Raw genomic sequence first — 21,910 nt, 5'->3', positions numbered from 1 at the left:
AGAGGCAGGGCTGGGGGTTTTGGGGGTTATAGAAGAAAAAAACTAAACAAGATGGGATTGAGAGGGAGACAAACCATTAAGAGATTCTTAAACTCACAAAACAAACTGAGGGTTGCTGGGGGCAATGTGGGTAGGGATAGGGTGGTTGGGTTATGGACATTGGGGAGGGTATGGGCTATGGTGAGTGCTGTGAATTGTGTAAGCCTGATGATTCACAGACCTGTACCCCTGGGGCAAATAATACATTATATGTTAATAAAAATAATTTTTAAAGAAAGCCTTCTGGGGGAGTAGTTTGGAATCGCATGCACTGGTATATATATATTTTAAATTTATTTATTTATTTTTTTAATTTATTAATTTGACAGACAGAGATCCCAGCCTGAGCTGAAGGCAGAGAGGCAGGCAGAGAGAGAGAGGGGAGGAAGCAAGCTCCTTGCTGAGCAGAGAGCCCAACTCGGGGCTCGATCCCAGGACTCTGGGATCATGACTTGAACCGAAGGCAGAGGCTTTAACCCACTGAGCCACCCAGGTGCCCCACATGTATTGATTGGTATCTTAATAACACTTGAGACTTCTGACCCATGAGTATGGTATTTCTCTTCCTTTATTTAGCTCTTCTTTACTTTCTTCAGCAGTATTTTATACTTCGTAGTGTACAGGTCTTACATAATCTTTTGTCAGATTTATCTGTAAATATGTAAAGATTTTTAATGCTATTGTTAACGGCTATTATAAATGTTAATCTGTTGTATTTTTAGGTTCCAGTTTCAGGTTGTTCATTGCTAGTGTCCAACAAACACTTCTAAGACTAGGACTCATGAAACAACACTCAAGATGAGCAAATAGCTCTGCAGTGAAAGAAAAATCTACTATCAAAGATTCCCATTTTTTTTTTAAAGATTTTAATTTATTTATTTGACAGAGAGAGATCACAAGTAGGCAGAGAGGCAGGCAGAGGGAGAAGAGGGAGGAAGCAGGTTCCCTGCCGAGCAGAGAGCCTGATGTGGGGCTCGATCCCAGGACCCTGAGATCATGACCCGAGCCAAAGGCAGAGGCTTTAATCCACTGAGCTACCCAGGCGCCCCAATTCCCATTTTTAAAAAAAGATTTTATTTATTTATTTATTTGACACAGAGAGAGAGAGAGAGAGAGAGCGAGAGAAAGCGCACAAGCAGGCAGAGTGGCAGGGAGAGGGAGAAGCAGGCCCTTCAAGGAGCAGGAAGTCTGACCCAGGGCTCGAGGACCCTGGGATCATGACCTGAGCTGAAGGCAGATGCTTAACTGACTGAGCCACCCAGGCATCCCCAGATTCTTAACTAATTCCTATTCTTGATGTTCTCTGGCTGACACTCAGAGGGCTACAGTTCTTCATTAAGACTGCTATCCTAGCCAACAGTAAAGCCAGGTGTCTTAGGCATAAAAGGAGAAAATACTTCAATGAATGGACATCCTAAGTTAGTTATTTTGTAAAGAATATGCCAAGAGTTCCATTTCCTTTTCCTCACTCTACCAAAAGAAACATGTGAGTTGTTCAAACACCTATTATACACCCAGACTCTAGGTATATGACATGTGTAGGAAGCTGGCCTGCATTCAGCTTCTTTATGCTTTTGGTTCCAGCTGACTTGAAAAATATACTATCACTTTGAAAGCAGGCAGTTACACAGAAATGTGAAATGGATACAACAAAAATATGGGTGTGATCTTTAATTGGGTTGGCAGCTCGCGGTTGAGCAACTGGATAAATGACAGAGGAGTCTTGCCATCCTGGGAAGCACCTGAATTCTCTACAAACTTAAAAAAAAATTTTTTTTTTTTGAAAAGTAGACGCTATGCCTAATATGGGGCCTGAACTCATGACTCCCAGATCAAGAGTCACATGCTCCACTGACCAAGCTAGCCTCTTTAGAAACTTTTTAAAAGCCATATTTATGGGCCCTTTTGGTGACTCAGTCAGTTAAGCATCTGCCTTCAGCTCAGGTCATGATCTTGGGGTCCTGGGATCAAGCCCTCAGTCAGGCTCTGTGCTCAGTGAGGAGTCCAGTTATCCCTCTCCCTCTGCCCCTCCTTCCCACTCATGCTCTCTCTCAAATAAATAAATGAGTAAAATCTTTAAAAAAATAAAATAAAATAAAAGCTGTATTTGTGTCTAACTTGTGTGTAAAGATGTGAAATATGTCTTTCTCATGGTTTAAAGCTCCAAGAACCATTTGGTTCCTTAATTTCCAAATTCCAAATTGGATACCCAACTGCGTACAATGTGTATTTTAAAAAATTATGTGGTTTCTAAAATTAGAAAAGGAAAAAGATAAAAGTGAATGTTCTACCACAAAGTAAGTCTCTGACACACCTTCTGGCAAAAATCACATCAAATCAGTCTCCTCGAATCCAAGGCTTACCGGATCAGCGTGTTCCCAATCTGGTGCCTTATTTCATTCCACTCCTCTTTGCTTTTCCGAGGCCAGGAATTCACGTTCAACTCTGGTTCACTGGGTTTGTGGTTCAACTTCATTGCCAGTGTGTCCTTCCTTTTCACTTTGTTGGCCAGAGCACCTTTGTATAAGGGAAAGAAGAAAAAGTGCACGCTAAGGCTCAAAGTCACCCAAAACTAGGCAAGAGTCTGAAGAAAGAGTATAGCATCTCCTAGCTAACACAGAGGTGGGGGGAAAGCTGAAGACGTCTGAAAATCTGATTAGTCAGATGGACTCAGCTGGGCCAAAGATACTTCCTCCTTTCTAACTCCTCTACATTTCTTCTAAGTAAGAGTTCCTAGAGGAGAGAGAATCTAAACATGGGAGAGCCCTCTGAATGACAACATAAAGGCATACGCACTAACACATTTCATAAGATTCTAATTTTTTTTTTTTAATAGGCTCTATGCCCCGTGTGGGGCTTGAATTCATGACCCTGAGATCAAGAGTCACATGCTTTATCGACTGAGCCAGCCAGGAGCCCCAAGATTCCTTTTTTTTTAAAAAAGATTTTGTTTATTTATTTGACAGAGATCACAAGTAGGCAAAGAGAGGCAGACAGAGAGGGGGGGAAAGCAGGCTCCTGCTGAGCAAAGAGCCCAATGGGGGGCTCCATCCCAGGATATCCCAGGACCCTGAGGTCATGACCTGAGCTGAAAGCAGAGGCTTCACCCACTGAGCCACCCAGGTGCCCCAAGATTCCTTTTCTTAAAGCTGCCTTCCTGCTTGTAGGAATCAGGATTCCATTACTTGCGGATCTGTGTACATACATATGGTTTTTCTTCTTTTCCCCACAGACACAGTAAGTTCACAAGAGCAAAGGACAACATCACTATGTCTTTTTAACACAGCCCAAACACCAACTTCCTTCTACTCCAAATTCTTTAATACCATCAAGGTAAATAATTCTGCGATCACAAACAGATAAAAACTTGCATGACTCTGGGTGCCTGGGTGGCTCAGCTGGTTGAGCTTCTAACTCGATTTTATTTATTTATTTGACAGACAGAGATCACAAGTAGGCAGAGAGGCAGGCTGAAAGAGAGAGAGGAAGAAGCAGGCTCCCTGCCAAGCAGAGAGCCCGATGTGGGACTCGATCCCAGGACCCTGGGATCATGACCCGAGCCGAAGGCAGAGGCTTAACCCACTGAGCCACCCAGGCGCCCCTGAGCTTCTAACTCTTGATTTCAGTTCAGGTCATGATCTCAGGGTTGCAGGACTGAGCCCTGCATCAGGCTCTGCGCTCTCTCTCCCTTTCCCTGCATGCTCTAAAATAAATCAATCTTCAAAACAAACCAAAGTCTGCATGACTCCGTCTACATAGCTCTCTCGGACAGTGGGAAAAACAGGGACAAGGCTCTATCACCATAGCTTCTGGTATCACTTAGCCAGGTGACTCGGTAGGAGAGGGTGACTATTCCCAGTCATCTGACACCAGCAAGTAGCTCTACCGATAAAATAATTTTCTCCTTTGCTTTTCCCTTTCTTACTATGATGGCTCTCATCTTCATCCTCTTCGTCTCTGTACTGAATGGGACCTTCTGAATCCGAGTCACTCTCCTTCTCTTCCTCCTCCTCCTGCAGACACCGTGGTAGTTTAGGAACAAGAGAGGTAGATGCCACATCTTCAACGCATACAGATGGGTGGTTTTGTTCCTCTTCTTCTTCATCGTCTGGACTAACAAATTAACATAATTATATTTTCCTTTCAGAAACATAACGGGTAAAAAAAAAAAAAAAGAAATATAACGGGTAACTGATTTGCAAGGCATGGTACTGAATAACTATGGAAAATTCCACAAGGGAAATAATTTATTCCTTCCCTTAACTTCAAGAATCTTGCTAAGAAACTTTTTTTTAGCAGTTATTAATCTAAAAGGCTCTAGGCTCAAATCCTAGCTTTATGACTTACTCACTAGCTTACTAGCTTATAAGTTATTTAACTTTTCTATAAATGTGAATGATACCTACCTGCTAGGCTTGTTGTGAGAATAAAACAGATAAATTCTAGAACATACTAGCGTTTGGCACACAGGCCCCTAATGATCTACATGTGAGAAGCAAGTCTGTTTTGGGTGATTAAATGAGAAGATCACACAGCATCTAACACTGTGCCTGGCTCATGGAGGATACGTAATAAAGATATTTAACCCACTTATTTCCCTTAGTTTAACAATGGAGTAGGACAAAATGATAATCGAATCCAAGGAAGCAAAGAGATATAAAGATGAAAACTAACTTTGCCCCCTTTCTACTCTGGAGGCATAAAGCTGTGACTTAGTCCATGTGCGCTCCTAAACTGTCTCCTTCCAGGATGTAAAAAAATCATGCTGGCAAGTACAAAGATTATGGCAAAGGAACTAAGCAGTATGTGGGAACAAGTCTATGACAATTCTCCAATTTGCAAATCCCTGGCAAATCTCCAACTCGCCAGAAAGTGTTAACCTTCAGTCTAATTTGTTAGAATTTTGAAAAGACAAGGTGTTTGGGACAGATGAGGGAGAGAACAAGCTGGTCAGTTCTACTTTGTGAGGCCGGACACTGAACTATCTTTCAGGGCTCCCTTCTCTTCCTCCAGACTGCTCTCTGTTCCTCTCTACTGCATTTAGGCACTGGGCACCAAGCCTTCAGATTTGTCTGATTTCCTCTTCACAAGCCTATGAGATAGGTTATTATTCCTTGTTTATGGATCTGACAACTCAAGTGCAGAAAGGTTAAGTAACAAACACTACTGCAAGCTAGGAAGGAAGAGGAAGAGCTGGGATTTAAACCCAGAGCTTTCCCCAAGGTTAATGCTCTTAAGCACCATGTTACATGGCCTCCCTTGTATCATATACAAAAAATAGAGTGGTTTAATTTTCAAGTACAAAGGTTTATGGCCACTATGGAAACAGTGTTACAGAAATCAGCAGGGCAAATAAAGTCCAAATTCTAGAACATGTCTTTATTTGCTAAGCATTCTAACTTTAATCACAATTTCTTTTTATAAAAAATTTTTCCAAGAAAGGCTACCTAGAATAAAGAAGAGGAAACAAAAGACAAACTTTAGAGGCACTCACACTTTCAGCATCTCAATAGTGATGGGAAGTGACCTGGTCCGACCCAGGGTACTGCTGTCCTCAGAAAAGTTGTCACCGTACTCAAAGAGCAAGGAGTGAGCTCTATGAGAGCCCTCCAAGGGAGGAGTCATGGGAAGCGGGCTGGTCAGGGCCTGCTGGATTCGGATATGCAGTGGGAGTGGAGGCAGCCTATAGGGTACATGGGGCTCCCCAAAGCTGTGGTCCAACATCCTCTTGGGTGCCTCCTTTTTCTGATCTTCCTGCTGGGATACCTCCTGAGGCAGGTTTAAGGAAGATGGAAACTCATTTTCTGGCACAACTTGGAAAGTCTTAGCAAGCAATGGAGGGGATCGTGGGGGTTCGGGAGGTATATGAGTTGGCAGTGGGGGCGATGGAGAGGGAGGTGGGATCATCAACAGTGGTTCAGATCCCACAGAGCATGTGTTCCTTTCTCTCTGATCACTCAGTGCTCTTGTGGCGGCAGACTCCGAGGCGGGTACCAAGGTTGATGGAATGCCTCTCTTAGGTGGTAATGGTGGGGATGGTTTTGATAACAGTGTACCGCTGTTTATTGCTTGGGACAGTTCAGCTGGAAAAGAGAGAACAACACCTTAGTTTAAGATGGCTTCACAGTGCTTTGAAGGGCCAGCCCAGAGCCTAGATTAGAACTGAGCTTACTCTCAGCTTTCAGGTGAATTATACCACTTCGTGGCTTTGTCACAACCTAGGTATCTCCCACTAAATAAAACAAAATTTATATTTAAATATCTAGAAGGCCTAATATATATACAGACATACAGACTACCTTAATACTTCTTTACTCTAATATATATGACTTTTTATGACTTGGTGAGATTAAAAATGTAAGTTGTTTTGTCTAACAGAATTCCATTAAAAAATTTGACCACACTCGCCTGGGAGTCTCAGTGGCTTAAAGCCTCTGCCTTCAGCTCAGGTCATGATCCCAGGGTCCCGGGATCCAGCCCCACATCCAGCCCCACATCGGGCTCTCTGCTCAGCAGGGAGCCTGCTTCCTCCTCTTTCTCTCTGCCTGCCTCTCTGCCTACTTGTGATCTCTGTGTGTCAAATAAATAAAATCTTAAAAAAAAATTTTTTTTTGACCACACAGGTAGCAGTAAAAAAACCCCAAATACTACCAGGCATTGTTACCATAACTTGATAAATAATGACATCTAGATATCCCAGTTCTGCATTATAAAATTATCAACAACGATGTCCTAAATTTTTACAGCAAATGAGGAAATCAAAGTGCTCTGCTATCCTTTTTTTTTTTTTTTTTTAAAGATTTTATTTATTTATTTGACAGACAGAGATCACAAGTAGGCAGAGAGGCAGGCAGAGAGAGCGAGAGAGAGGAGGAAGCAGGCTCCCTGCTGAGCAGAGAGCCCGATGCGGGGCTCGATCCCAGGACCCTGAGATTATGACCTGAGCCGAAGGCAGCGGCTTAACCCACTGAGCCACCCAGGCACCCCGCTCTGCTATCCTTGACTTTGGATTCTCCTTGTAAAGGAGGTTATCTTTTTTTTTTTTTTTTTACATTTTTATTGTGTTACGTTAGTCATCATACATCATTAGTTTTTGATTGTTATTATTTTAAAATTAATATATAATGTATTATTTGCTGTGTACAGGGGCACAGGCCTGTGAATCATCAGTCTTACACAATTCATAGCACTCACCATAGCATATACCCTCTCCAATGTCCACAACCAATCACCCTCTCCCTCCCTCTCCCCCCAGTGACCCTCAGTTTGTTTCCGGAGATTAAGAGTCTCTTATGGTTTGTCTCCCTCCCCGGTCCCATCTTGTTTCATTTTTTCCCTCCCTTCCCCCCATGAACCCCTGACCTTCCTCTCACATTCCTCATATCAGAGAGATCATATGAGAATTGTCTTTTAGAGGAGGTTATCTTTACCAATTTACAGAAGGCAAAACTGAGGCCACAGAAGTCAGATGACCTGCCCAAGATCATATTACATACAGGGGCTGGGCTAGTCCCAGGTCTCATTATTAGACTCCTTCCACTAGATCGCACTGTCTTTGTGATTTTTATGAGTGTCCATACTTCTTATCCTATATACCCAAGCCCTCAGGACCACTCCCCACTACTCTATGGGCTCCTTGATGACAGAGCAACCTGTCTCTATCAGCATATCCAGAGAAGTGGGCACAGTGCTGGGCACATGGCAGATCCCCAACACATGCTTACGAGAGGCCCCCACCCTGCTTCATGACAATATGTATCTCTATGTGATCCTCCCAACCCCAAAATGACTCAGCTTTTGATTCAGCAAAGTCCCTTTGGAGGGCTCCAAATGGACTTTAAGAAGTAGATCATCACATCACCCGTGGGCTAATCTTGCAAAATAATTAAATAGTAAGTCTCTTGATCACCAACCTCTAACCCTCTACTCAAATCCCAAATTTTGGTCACACCACTTGTTTTCAAATGGCTCCCACTGTCTTACCTAGAGAGCAACACCTCAAGGTCCCCTGAAATAAAAATTTACTTGCCCTAAGTCCCATTCCACTGGTAGAATTCAAAGTAAAAAACTAGCTAATGTGATGATGTTCTAATGTCACTAATCATAAGTAAATTTTTTAAGTTTATTTTTATTTTCAGCATAACAATATTCATTATTTTTGCACCACACCCAGTGCTCCATGCAATCCGTGCCCTCTCTAATACCCACCACCTGGTTCCCCCAACCTCCCACCCACCGCCCCTTCAAATCCCTCAGATTATTTTTCAGAGTCCATAGTCTCTCATGGTTCACTTCCCCTTCCAATTTCCCCTAACTCCCTACTCCTCTCTAATTCCCCATGTCCTCCATGTTATTTGTTATGCTCCACAAGTGAAACCATATGATAATTGACTCTCTCAGCTTGACTTATTTCACTCAGCATAATCTCTTCCAGTTCTGTCCATGTGGCTATAAAAGTTGGGTATTCATCCTTCATAAGTAAATTTTTTTTCAGTTTTACCTACATCTACATTTTACTAGGCATAGTTACTTATTCATAGGCCAAATTATGAAAATAATTTAAATATGTAAGATAATAATAATTTATTAACTGTGAATAAATTAACTTTATATTACTTTAATCATTTAGTTTTTTATATTTAATAAATGCCCAAATTCACTTTTAAAAAACTATAATTCCAGTATAATTAACACAAAGTATTATATATCTTAGGTAAATTTTTAAAAGACTTTCTAGAAAAACATTGCATACACATATAAAAAAAGATTTAAAAAATATTAATTTTAGCCTCAATGAGATTTTTTGGGTAGACTGGATTTTTGCTGCTTCTCTAAAAACAGCCGTTAGATACTCCATTTACAACAAATCCTATACCTGACAAGACCAAATTTGAGTATTATATTGTTTGAATTGATAAGTTACATTATCTTTGATAATATAAGGAAAACATATACTTCAAGATATTAAAGAAATGAACTCTGTTACCATCTTCCCTCACAATGGCACTTGGCTGAGTTCTGTGGGCAAGACGCTGGAATGTTCATTGGAAGGGTTACAAATTCCCTTCACTTGTTCAGCCATTTATGGTGGTCCTTCCTTTGTCCTAATACTCCTAATCAGTCCTTAGTCCTAACACTGTTATGCCCATTATCAGACACTGCAATGTCTACAGCAGTGGTTTCTAAATGTTCGGATCTCATGGACAAGTACAATTAAAATGAAATTCTCAACCAACCTCAGGCTGTCAATTTTTAGTATTTCCAAGCAAGTCTTGACATCAAGTAAACCATTTGTGAAGATAATCCTTTCATGAAATAAATGGATTTTTATCAACAAAGAATTAGCAAAGTCATAATTTCAGAATAAAGAATAGTCCTTAAAATCAATTCTAGTTAACCTTAATAAAAACTCTGTGAATGGTCCTATTTTTCTCCTTCTGCTGAGGACCACTCAAGACTGATGTTGTTGGGTGATGGACACTCGGGAGGGTATGTGCTATGGTGAGGGCTGTGAACTGTGTAACACTGACGATTCACAGACCTGTACCCCTGAAGCAAATAATGCACTATATGCTAATAATAATAAAAAAAAGACTGATGTTGATTCCTTAGTCACAAGGACTATTGCCCTGGGCTATTCACCTTAGGCCAATAGTGGCCTCTGTGGTTCAGCCCAGAGAACACAGTACACATATTAGTATTTTTTATATTGCCTTGTCCTGAAAAGGGTAGACTGTTACTGGCTTAGAACAATGGTTCTCAATGTGTGGTCCCCATGTATGCAGCAACAGTATCATCTGGGAAATTTTTAGAAATGCAAATTCTCAGGCCCCCTGCCCCCACAAGACTTAACTGATTCAGAAACTGTCAGGGCAGAGCCCAGCAATCTGTGTTTCAACAAGCCCTCCAGGTGATCGTGATGAGAACCTGTCTAGACATCAGTTTGAGAATACAGGGGTACAGGACAGAGGTCTGGGCTCAAGAGCTGAAAAGCCTAGGTTTGATTTCTCTCTCTCATTAACTGCAACCTTGAGTGAGTCACAACTTCTTCATGTTATAATTGCCCTAACTATATAATAGATAAAATCGCTTTCCTACTTCACAAGGAGGTTCTGAAATTAAGTATATGAAAGCTGCTTGAGTTCCTCAGAGATAAGTCAACACAGCACTGTCCATCCGGTAATAGTAATAACCTCCATCCTTTTTAAAATCAAACTACTGCAGGGCACCTGGATTGCTCAGTGGGTTAAGCCTCTGCCTTTGGCTCAGGTCATGATCTCAGGGTCCTGGGATAGAGCTCCATATTGGGCTCTCTGCTCCTCAGGGAGCCTGTTTCCCCCTTTCTTTCTGCCTGCCTCTCTGCCTGCCTCTCTGCCTATGTGTGATCTCTCTGTGTCAAATGAATAAATAAAATCTTAAAAAAAAAAAAACCCCACAAAACTACTCCAATCTGTCATCCTCACATATATCCTAAGCCTGTTTTTCAGGGTTCTCGTCATCCTACACAAGGTGGGGGTATTAGCTGTTTAATGAGTGTACTTAATTCCTCCCTTTAATCATGAACAAGAACTTCAAGCCATACTAAGCCTAGTATCATTTTTCCTGAAAAACTACCTTCTTTCCTCTCCTTCCTTTCTTGAAAATTCCTCTAAGAAGGTATACATGTATGTAAAGAAAAGCTGACCTAAACAGGACTTCAGGTAAATATAAAAAAATTTACTAAGATGATAAAAATGTACTGTTTATCGTCCTAGTTTTCTTTCTTCTACCACTTATTAAGAGTAGCATTCTTAACTCTCTCAAGATAAAACACGACTGTATCAGGCGTGTATCAGGACACTCTGAATAATGTATTTCACAGTTCACATGAAGGTACTGTGCCAGATGCTGAATCAAAAGTTACACTGGCATCTACCCCATCACCTTTTTATCTGTTGGGCTCATGCTGAAGGCAGGCACTGGTGGTTTAAATAACCCCTTTTCTCCATGCAGGTCAGACCTGCTGTGGTCTTTACATGTCCAGTCCCTCAACTAGACGTAGTATTTCAGAAACACTGTTTTAGAAAAATAGGTATTAATCCCTCCCTCCCAGCAAACTAGAACTTAAATTTATTGGTATCTGGTCCTCATCCATTTTCTTTCTTTCTTTCTTTTTTTTTTTTTTTTAAAAGATTTTATTTATTTATTTGACAGACAGAGTTCACAAGTAGGCAGAGAAGCAGGCAGAGAGAGAGGAGGAAGCAGGCTCCCCGCTGAGCAGAGAGCCCGATGCGGGGCTCGATCCCAGAACCCTGGGATCATGACCTGAGGTGAAGGCAGAGGCTTTAACCCACTGAGCCACCCAGGAGCCCCTCCTCATCCATTTTCATTCAAAGCTATCTGCGTCATTTTTTTTTTTTTTAAAGATTTTATTTATTTATTTGACAGAGGGAGATCACAAGCAGGCAGAGAATCAGGCAGAGAGAGAGAGAGAGGAGGAAGCAGGCTCCCCGCTGAGCAGAGAGCCCAATGCGGGACTCGATCCCAGGACCCTGAGATCATGACCTGAGCCGAAGGCAGCGGCTTAACCCACTGAGCCACCCAGGCGCCCTATCTGCATCATTTTTAAGACTTTTCTCTTTACTGAGTGCATTCAGAGGGACAAGACGTGGAGAACTGTCACAGGCCAAATCAATACTGTAGTAATTATCCAATAAAACCACCAGCCCAAATCAAACCAAACCAAACCAAACCCAAAGCAAGGGAAACCTAAAGACTTACTTACCGATGACAGGGTTGCTATTTCTGTGAGCTGGTTTAGGGGGCGGGAGAGGGGGCTGCTTGGCAGGGACCGTGTGCGTGAAGCTTGGGGCAGTGGTGGCATTAGTGCCTGTGGGAGCAGCAGGCAGAGTCCTGGGTGCTGGGGCTGGGGCGACGGAGGAACTAGCAGTTTTTGCTGGGTTTGAGGCAGAAGGCGCTGTGGTGGGGGCTGCGGTGGGGGTGGAGGTGACAGGCCTGGCCCCGCTGCCAGAGGAAGTGGCATCCTTTGCTTGCCCTTCATTTGCTTCATGAGACGAGGACAGGGGTCTTTTCGGGGGAAGTAAAGGCTGTCTGTGTGTGTTCTCAGGAACGGATTCTGCTTCGGAATTAGGCTGGCTTCCCGTTGAGCCTGCGTAATGACAGATGTGATATAAAAGTGAGGAAAGAGTCACAAGACAGACTGATAAAGCGAACACATCTACGGGCTCATGGTCGACTTTATCCATTATTTAATTTGCAGATAAGTTTACAGGCCAAGTTTCCCAACCTCAACATACTTAAGGTAAACAATACTTTCTCAAGCCCAATCCCAGAGTAAGAGAGGCCTGTGTGGTGGTGATTTTGCACACCAGAGCCAGGCAACTGGAGGAGGCACGGAATCCCCCAGGTGGATGAGTGTGCAGCTTGAAAAAGTCCTACAGGTGTCTGATGCTTAACGTCCTCTTCTGTCCTTGAGAATCACAACTTACGTCTTTTGCGAATATAAGAATGAGCAGGGGGAATATTCCACTTCAAGCTTCAACTAGTTGAGGAATTGCTAGAGAAGAACAGAATTCCCATTTGGATTTTATTTCTCCCCTGGCTCTAGCAAAACTGTGAGTTAAATGAGAATGGCATGATCCGTGGCTCTTACACTCACAAACCCAGGGTTTCTCACCTAGTCGCTTCTTTCGGTCCTCTTCTGGAACAGGCTTCCTAAGACTCGCTATTCTTCCAGACTCATCTTCTTGGTCTGGACTAGAAGATCTGGTACTTCCTATGGGAGTGGTATGGCCATTTTTTAACATGGCATGGCTCAATTTCCCCGGATCCTCACCACCTGTAAGGTCAAATGGAGAGAGCAAATGATGTGGTCAGACAGGGAGGAGAGCTGGAGATTTCTAACTTTCTTACCCCTTTCTCCCTTCTCCTGTTTGAGCTGCGGATTCAGATCTAGATTATTCAGATCTTACAGTAGTAATAGAAATAAGTAATTCCTTTCACCAATAAACAATGGATTGCCTATTATGTGCCAGCTGTCTTGCTACATGAATAAGACGGACTTAATACCCTAAGTAACGAACACTAACTATTTAGAGCTGTAACAAATGGAGTGTTGGGATAGGTATGAAGAAGAAATAATTCTCTTGAGCTGAAAATGAGGTTGGGAAAGCTTCACAAAGATTGGTAGCTAAACTGGGTCTTCAAGGAGTAGGAGCCAATCGTACTGCTGACAAGATGAGGAAAGACAGGAAGAAGGAGCAGCATGGACAAAGGGATGAAATCATCTGGCATGTCTGGGAGCCGGCATCTCGTTTGTCTGGCAGGAAAACAGATACACATAAGAAACAGTTATGGACAGGACTGGAAAGGCCAGCCAGAGCCCGGCTATGAAGAACACTGAATGCCATGTACAAGAGCCTGGGCCAAATCCTGTAGGCAATGGGAAGCCAAAGAATCAAAGGAGGAGAGAGATCTGATCTGATCTGTCTTTTCCAAGGTGAAGTGTGAGAGCTGAGAGGGTGGTGGGTCAGGCAAGGACTGAAACAGGAAAGCTACTGCTGAGCTACTGCTGGAATAAGGGAGAGACGCAGTGGAGGGTGCTGGGCACTAGGAATGTGGAGCAAGGGGCAGAACTGGTGGACCGATCAGAGCTCAACGTGACAGAAAGACACATGCCCACAAACTAAACTGCAGGAATGATCCCTAGGTTGGAGGCTTTGGGAGGACCACTCATCACTACGGACCACGCAGGTAATAAGATTCCTGCACAGAACAGTTAGACAAATGTTCCCAGTTACTGCAGAGCTTCCCTGGACTCCTTTGGAGGAGAGAAATGTGAAAACTGAGGTTAGAGATGTAAACTCCGTCTCACCTCCTAGTGTCACAGGGACTGGAAGCGGCTGCTCTCTAGATGGTTTTTGTGCTGGCTTTCCACACTGCGACCCTCTGAGTAGTATCATCTTAGTGACTCTTGAGTTAGTTCCTCAAGTTGTTAGAGATCAGTCTCCCTCGCCCCAACCTACCACCTCCTACTAGATTAGACTGGATCATTCTCCACGCAGTGACAATGAGGGGTAGAGCATGGGCTGAAAGCAGGAAAGAGTCTATGGCAAATGAGCACTAAACGAAAATACATTTCTCAAGCTAAAGTATTCTGATAACTACTTCAAAACAGGGAGGGTAGCAAGATGGCAACTACAGAAATGTAGTAAGTTATTGCTTTATGTCAAGATAGCTCAGGCTTATTAACAAAAATAGGACCTTCTAGAATATAAACCAAGGAATCATTTCAAAGCCAAAAATGACTACTTACTTTTGAAAAACCATACAGTGAAAGGTCAAGAAACATTATTAACTGGTTTCTACTGCACTAGGTAAATATATGTGAAAGAGATCAGTTATAGGGGTGCATGGATGGCTCAGTTGGTTAATCGTCAGACTCTCGATTTCAGCTAAGCCATGATCTCATGGTTGTGAGACTGAGCCCCTCGTGGGGCTCACACTCAGCCTGGAGTTTTTTTGTCCCTCTCTCTCCCCCTCTGCTTCTTCCCCTGCTCTCCTGCTTGCACACGCCCTCTCCCTCTCTAAAATAAATAAATAAAATCTTAAAAAGATAAAGCGATCAGTTATCTTGGATTGTCTGCTTTCATGTAAAATTTCTTTTTAAAAATTTTTATTTATTTACTTTTAAAAGATTGCATTTATTTATTTATTTATTTATTTGTGAGAGAGAGAGAGAATGCACGCGCATGAGAGGGGAAAGGCCAAAGGGAGCAGCAGACTCCCCATTGATTGGGGAGCCCGATGCGGGACTTGATCCTGGAGCTCTGGGACCATGACCTGAGCTGAAGGGAGGTGCTTAACTGACTGAGCCACCCAGGCACCCCTCTTCTAAAAAATTTTTTTAAAAATCTGTTTTTAAATTCACGTATAATAGGGACGCTTGGGTGGCTCAGTTGGTTGAGCAGCTGCCTTCGGCTCAGGTCATGATCCCAGCGTCCTGGGATCGAGTCCCACATCGGGCTCCTTGCTCGGCGGGGAGCCTGCTTCTCCCTCTGCCTCTGCCTGCCACTCTGTCTGCCTGTGCTTGCTCTCTCCCCTCCCCCCGATAAATAAATAAAATCTTTAAAATAAATAAATAAATTCACGTATAATAAAATACAGTGTTAGTTTCATGTGTACAATATAATGATTCAACAATTCTGTACATTATGCAGTGCTCATCATGGTAAGTGTGCTCTTAATCCCTTCACCTATTTCACTGACCCCTGCCCGCACTTCCCAAGCAGCCACCACCAGTTTGTTCTCCGTTTCAGTCTGTTTTTTGTGTGTGCCTTTTTTCTTTGTTCACTTGTTCTATTTCTTAAATTCCACATATAACTGAAATCATATGGTATGTCTTTCTCTAACTTATTTCACTTAGCATTATGTTCTCTAGATTCATCCCTCTTGTTGCAAATGGTAAGATTTCATTCTTTTTTAATGGCTGAGTAATATTCTGTGTGTGTGTGTGTGTGTGTGTGTGTGTCTGTCTGTCTGTCTGTCTTTATCCGTTCATCTGGATTACTTCTATATCTTGGCTATTGTAAATAACGCTGCAATAAACATGGGGGTACATATTACTTTCTGAAATAGTGTCTTCATTTTCATTAGGTAAATACCCAGTAGAGGAATTACTGAATTATTTGGTAATTCTTCTCTCTCTCTCTTTTTTTAAAGATTTTATTTATTTATTTAACAGAGAGAGAGAGATCACAAGTAGGCAGAGAGGCAAGCGGAAGGGGAAACAAGCTCCCCACTGAGCAGAGACCCCGATGTGGGGCTCAATTCCAGGACCCTGGGATCATGACCTGAGCTGAAGGCAGAGGCTTAACCCATTGAGCCACCCAGGTGCCCTCATTTGGTAATTCTATTTTTAATTTTCTGAGGAATGTACATATTGTTTTCCACAGTGTTGCACAGCCTACATTCCCACCAACAGTGTATGAAGGTTCTTTTTCCTCCACATCCTCACCAACACCTGTTATTTCTTGTGTTTTTTATTTTAGCCATTTTGACAGGTGTGGGGTGATACCTCATTGTGGTTTTTTTTTTTTTAAAGATTTTATTTATTTGACAGAGAGAGATCACAAGTAGACGGAGAGGCAGGCAGAGAGAGAGGAGGTAGCAGGCTCCCTGCTGAGCAGAGAGCCCGATGTGGGACTCGATCCCAGGACCCTGAGATCATGACCTGAGCCGAAGGCAGCGGTTTAACCCACTGAGCCACCCAGGCGCGCCCTCATTGTGGTTTTGATTTGCATTTCCCTGATGACAAGTGATGCTGAGCATCTTTTCACATATCTGTTGGCCATCTGTATGTCTTCTTTGGAAAAATGTCTATTCATGTCTCCTGCCCCCACCCCCCCCTTAAGAGATTTTATTTATTTATTTGAGAGAAACAGAGAAAGAGGAGAGAGAGAATGAGGAGGGTAGGGGGGAGGGATGAGCAAACTCACAGCAATCCCAGGACCCTGAGATCATGACCTGAGTTGAAATCAGATGCTTAAATGACTAAGCCTCCCAGGTGCCCCCTTCTGCCCATTTCTTTAAATAGGTTATTTGTTTTTTTGGTTTGAGTTGTATAAGTTCTTTATATATTTTGGATACCAACTCCTTATCAAGTATATCACTTACAAATATCTTTTCTCACTTGGTAAGTTATCTGTTTTATTGGTGTCCTTTGCTGTGCAAAAGTTCTTTATTTTGATGTAGTCCCAATGGTTTAGTTTAACCTTTGTTTCCCTTGCCAAAGAACTTACTGCCTATGTTCCTTCTAGGAATTTTATGGTTACAGATCTCACATTTAGGTCTTTAATCTATTTTGAGTTTATTTTTGTATCTGCCATAAGGAAGTGTCTCAGTTTCATTATTGTGAATGGAGCTGTCCAGTTTTCCTAGCACCATTTGTTGAAGAAACCATTTTCCCCCCATTGTATATCCTTCCCTCCTTTGACATAGGTTAATTGACTATATAATCGTTGGTTTACTTCTGGGCTCTCTGTTCTGTTCCATTGATCTATATGTCTATTTTTTTAAAAGATTTTATTTATTTATTTGATGGAGATCACAAGTAGTCAGAGAGGCTGGCAGAGAGAGAGGAGGAAGCAGGCCCCCTGTTGTGCAGAAAGCTCGACGCGGGGCTGGATTCCAGGACCCTGAGGTCTTGACCTGAGCAGAAGGCAGAGGCTTTAACCCACTGGGCCATCCAGTTGCCCTGATCTATATATGTCTACTAAAATTTCTTATATTTAATGCAAAGGTTTTCTACAATGCTAACAGAGTGGAGTATAAGCAGTACCCGGGTTTAATATCTATGAATGTCATTGTTCTATCTCAGAAAACATATTAAGTATTTTATAATAAAGTCAAGTTAGTAAAAGGCGAAAGACCTGGTTGGTAGAGTAGTATCTTGCCCAATGGCTACAACTCATTTATCAAATGGGGCTTTGAGCTTATAGGCTAAAAACAACTTGGATCAAAAGCCAATAGGGAAAAAAAAAAAGAGCCAATAGGAAGCATAAGGCAAAAGAAACTGAATGAAGGTGAAAAACAACAAGTAAGTAATGTATGGGGTTTGTGGGTGAGCAAGGAAAGTAAGAGGCAGGAGAGGGCAAGGGGTAAGAAATGGCTATTATCCAAAAAAAAAGGAAAGAAAAAAAGCAAGGGTCAAATGTGCTGCGACACACAGGTGTTACAAGTATAGTTAACCACCTAAAATACCTAGAAGATTTTGTGTCCAAATATAAAATTGAAGGTCTCATTAAAAAACTGGTTATCGGGGCGCCTGGGTGGCTCAGTGGGTTAAAGCCTCTGCCTTTAGCTCAGGTCATGATCCCAGGGTCCTGGGATCGAGCCCCGCATCTGGCTCTCTGCTCGGCAGGGAGCCTGCTTCCACCTCTCTCTCTGTCTGCCTCTCCGCCTACTTGTGATCTCTGCCTCTCAAATAAAAAAAAACAAAAAACAAAAAACAAAAAAACAAAACTGGTTATCCATGCTCATAGCTAAGCATGCAGAAAATTCAGAAAAATGGAAAAAAAAAAAGCCTCCTGTATTCTGATCCTGACAACAAATTCTAATTAGTATTTCAGTAATTTTCCTTCATGTTTGTTTCCTCTGTTTAATTTTTATATAGCTGAGGGGTGCCTGGGTGGCTCAGCCTGTTAAGCATCTGACTCTTGATTTCAGGGCAGGTCATGATCTCAGGGCTGTGAGATTGAGGCCCTGATAGGCTACATAGTGGGCCTAGGGCCTGCTTAAGATTCTCTCCCTCTTCCTTTATCCTCCAGCCCCTTAAAATTTTTAGGTAGTTGAAATTTAAAAATCTTCAATTCAGGGGCGCCTGGGTGGCTCAGTCAGTTGGGTGTCCAACTCCTGATTTCAGCTCAGGTCATGATCTTGGGGTTGTGAGATCGAACCCCACATTGGGCTCTGCACTCAGCAAGGGGTCTGCTTGGGCATTCTCTCTCTTCTTCTCCCTCTATTCCTCCCCACATTGTGCTTGCTCTCTAAAATAAATAAATCTTTTTTATTTTTTTTTAAGATTTATTTATTTATTTGACAAAGAGTGAGCGAGGAAGCAAGCACAAGCAGGGGGAGTGGTGGAGGGAGAAGGAGGCTCTCCACTGAGCAGAGGGTCCAATGTGGGGCTCAATCCCAGGACTCTGGGATCATGACCTGAGCCGAAGACAGCCATTTAACTGACTGAGCTACCCTGGTGCCCCCCAAATAAGTTAGTCTTTAAACAACCCTTAATCTACATAATTTAATTAAATTTTGTGAATAAGCAATATAACAACATGGTTCAAAACCTAAAAACTGTAATATTCCACTGGTTTGGTTCCTTTCTCCCATTGTCCAAAGGATAGGATACAGTTTTAAAACTTGAGTTTCAGATCTGTCTCATGCAAAGGAACTCTAATGAAGAGAAATGAAATACAACCAATGTACTGTATTCTTAATTCTTCCAATAAGCTGCTTCATAAAAGTCACACATTGGAGAAAAGTTCTGACATTATTAAATAAGAAATGAGTGTTGAAATACCAAAACATGATCTTTATGACAAACAGAAGATTAGGGAAGCAATCTGGGCATGCAGACAAATTTGGTCAAAAAAGCTCAAACAAACAGGAACACCTGGGCGGCTTAGTCAGTCGAGCATCTGATTCTTGATTTTGGCTCAAGTCAGGACTTCGGGGTCATGGGACTGAGCCCTGCATCTGGCTCCCTGCTGAGTGCTTGAGGTTCTGTCCCTCCCCCAGTTTCTCTCTCTCTCTAAAACAAATAAAATATTTAAAATATATATATTAAAACAAAAAACAAAGGAAAGCGAGAGAGTACTGCAGCCAGCACAAAGCTGAGATCATAAAGAGCCACAGAGAAGATCAGCTCCAAGGATCCTTCACAAGTCATTCAATTTCAGAGTTAAAGGTCACAGTCTGTTAGGGTAGACATTTGCAAGAAGAGTGAACAGTTTTTTGTTGTTGGCTGTTTGTTTTTTTTTTTTACCCCTCACTAAGAAAATGGCCATTTTTAATATAGAAAATTAATAGGTAATTATTAGAATAAAATCATTTCATATTTATACCCTTAAGTTGAGAGTCCTTAAAAAAAAAGTTTTTCTTACGTTTTAATATTTTTCCTTCAGTAGATATTTTCATTCCCACAAAAAATATCTGCCTTCCTTTTTTTTTTTAATTTTATTTATTTTTTTTTTAAAGATTTTATTTATTTATTTGAGAGAGAGAGACAGTGAGAGAGAGCATGAGCAAGGAGAAGGTCAGAGAGCGAAGCAGACTCCCCATGGAGCTGGGAGCCTGATGTGGGACTCGATCCCGGGACTCTAGGATCACGCCCTAAGCCGAAGGCAGTCGTCCAACCAACTGAGCCACCCAGGTGTCCCAATATCTGCCTTCCTTAAATAAATCAAATATAGATAGCACAGCACTGAAGTCTCTCAAAATATCTTGTATTTAGTTTTTTATTGTCAAGTATAATACTAGTAGAGAAAAATAAACAAAACATAAATGTAAATTTCAATGAGATATTTCAAGGACACTTGTGTGATCAACATGGACATTAAGAAATGTTTCCAAATAGCCAAACTGTAGAAGGAGCCCAGATGTCTATTGACAGATGAATGGATAAAGATGTGTTGTATATATACACACATAAATACACAATGGAATATTACTCAGCCAACAAAAAATTGAAATCTTCCTATTTGCAATGACATGGATGGAACTAGAGGGTATTATGCTAGGCAAAACAAATCAGTCAGAAAAACAATTATCATATGATCTCACTCGTATATGGAATTTAAGAAACAAAACAGAGGATCATAGGGGAAGGGAGGGAAAATAAAACAATGGAAGTAGAGGGAGGCAAACCATAAGACACTCTTAACTAGAGGAAACAAACTGGGGGTTTCTAGAAGGGCGGTGGGTGGGGGAAGGGGTAACTGGGTGATGTAATGAGCGCTGGGTGTTATATGCAACTGATGAATCACTGACCTCTATCTCTGAAACTGATAATACACTATATGTTAATTCATTGAATTTAAATCTAAGGGAAGGAAGGAAGGAAGGAAGGGAGAAAGAAAATGTTTCCAGAGGGTGTGCCTGGGTGGCTCTGCTGGTTAAGTGTCTGACTTTGGTTTAGGTCATGATCTCAAGGCTGTGAGACCAAGCCCTGTGTTGGGCTCTAAGCTCAGAGAGGAGTCTGTTTCTCTCCCTTTTCATCTGCTGCACCCCTCCCCCTGCCCTGCCACTCACATGCTCTCTCTTTCTCTAAAAATGAATAAACCTTAAAAAATATGTGTGTGCGTGTGTGTGTGTGTGTGCGTGTATATAACTTGTGATACATTTATAAAATGAAATATACAGTGGTGAAAACAAACTACACCGGCATGCTAAAATATGATTCTTTTTTTTTTTTTTTAAGATTTTATTTATTTATTTGACAGAGATCACAAGAAGGCAGAGAGGCAGGCAGAGAGAGGGGAGGAAGCAGGCTCCCTGCTGAGCAGAGAGCCAGATGTGGGGCTCGATCCCAGGATGCTGGGACCATGACCCGAGCCGAAGGCAGAGGCTTTAACCCACTGAGCCACCCAGGCACCCCTAAAATATGATTCTTATAAGTAATACTGAGCAACTGCAGTCATTCATGAAAGAATACATATATCACTTCTATAAATATAAAGAAAAAATAGGCAATCTTAAAGTGTTTAGAAGTGCACGCTTAAGTGGTTAAACTATAAAAGAACAAACAGGATTATCACAAGAGAAGAGTAACTGCTCTGTGGGGGAAGGAGAGGTGTGTTAGGAGGAGGCAAGGGAGGCTACAGATATCTAGAAACATTTTTTTAAAAAGATTATTTATTTATTTATTCATTTGAGAGAGAGTGAGAGAGAGCAAGCGCACGGGCACAGATGAATAGGAGGGACGGGCAGATGGAGAAGGAGGAGGAGAGAGAAAATCCCAAGCCGACTCCATGCTCAGAACAGAGTCTGATGTAGGGCTCAATCGCATGACCCTGAGATCATGACCTGAGCTGAAATCAAGAGTCGGACACTTAACTAAGTCACCTAGGGAACCCTATATATTTTATTATCAGTGTGTATTTGGGTTGTTTCCAATTTTTCTCTATTGTTAATAAATATTGCTGCTACAAGCATGTTTGTACATATCTCCTGATATACATGCATTCATTCATATTTTTGTTTATATACCAAATTCTGGACATGCCTGTACATAGGTTTGCATCTCTCTCCAGCTTTCACAATTATGCTAAACTTTTTTTTTCTTAAAGATTTTACTTATTTATTTGGGGGA

The 21,910-nt window shown here is 41.9% G+C and overlaps 1 protein-coding gene across 4 annotated transcripts in view; it reads right to left on the bottom strand.

Moving 5' to 3' along the window:
• Nucleotides 1–21,910, bottom strand: part of PHACTR4 (phosphatase and actin regulator 4) — a 110,986-nt gene that overhangs the window by 14,443 nt on the left and 74,633 nt on the right. For all 4 annotated transcript variants that reach the window (XM_044237578.1, XM_044237579.1, XM_044237580.1 and 1 more), the window contains 5 exons: nt 12,716–12,877; nt 11,804–12,187; nt 5,534–6,122; nt 3,965–4,152; nt 2,403–2,556 (listed from right to left, as the gene is read on the bottom strand). In XM_044237578.1, the coding sequence (XP_044093513.1) occupies nt 2,403–2,556; nt 3,965–4,152; nt 5,534–6,122; nt 11,804–12,187; nt 12,716–12,877 (1,477 nt within the window). The remainder of the gene's footprint in view (nt 1–2,402; nt 2,557–3,964; nt 4,153–5,533; nt 6,123–11,803; nt 12,188–12,715; nt 12,878–21,910) is intronic.

Source organism: Neovison vison, chromosome 2, assembly GCF_020171115.1.
Source record: "Neovison vison isolate M4711 chromosome 2, ASM_NN_V1, whole genome shotgun sequence".
In the NCBI taxonomy this organism is placed as follows: domain Eukaryota; kingdom Metazoa; phylum Chordata; class Mammalia; order Carnivora; family Mustelidae; genus Neogale; species Neogale vison.
Note: the sequence above shows the minus strand (reverse complement) of the source record. Positions and strands in the feature narration are given on the sequence as shown.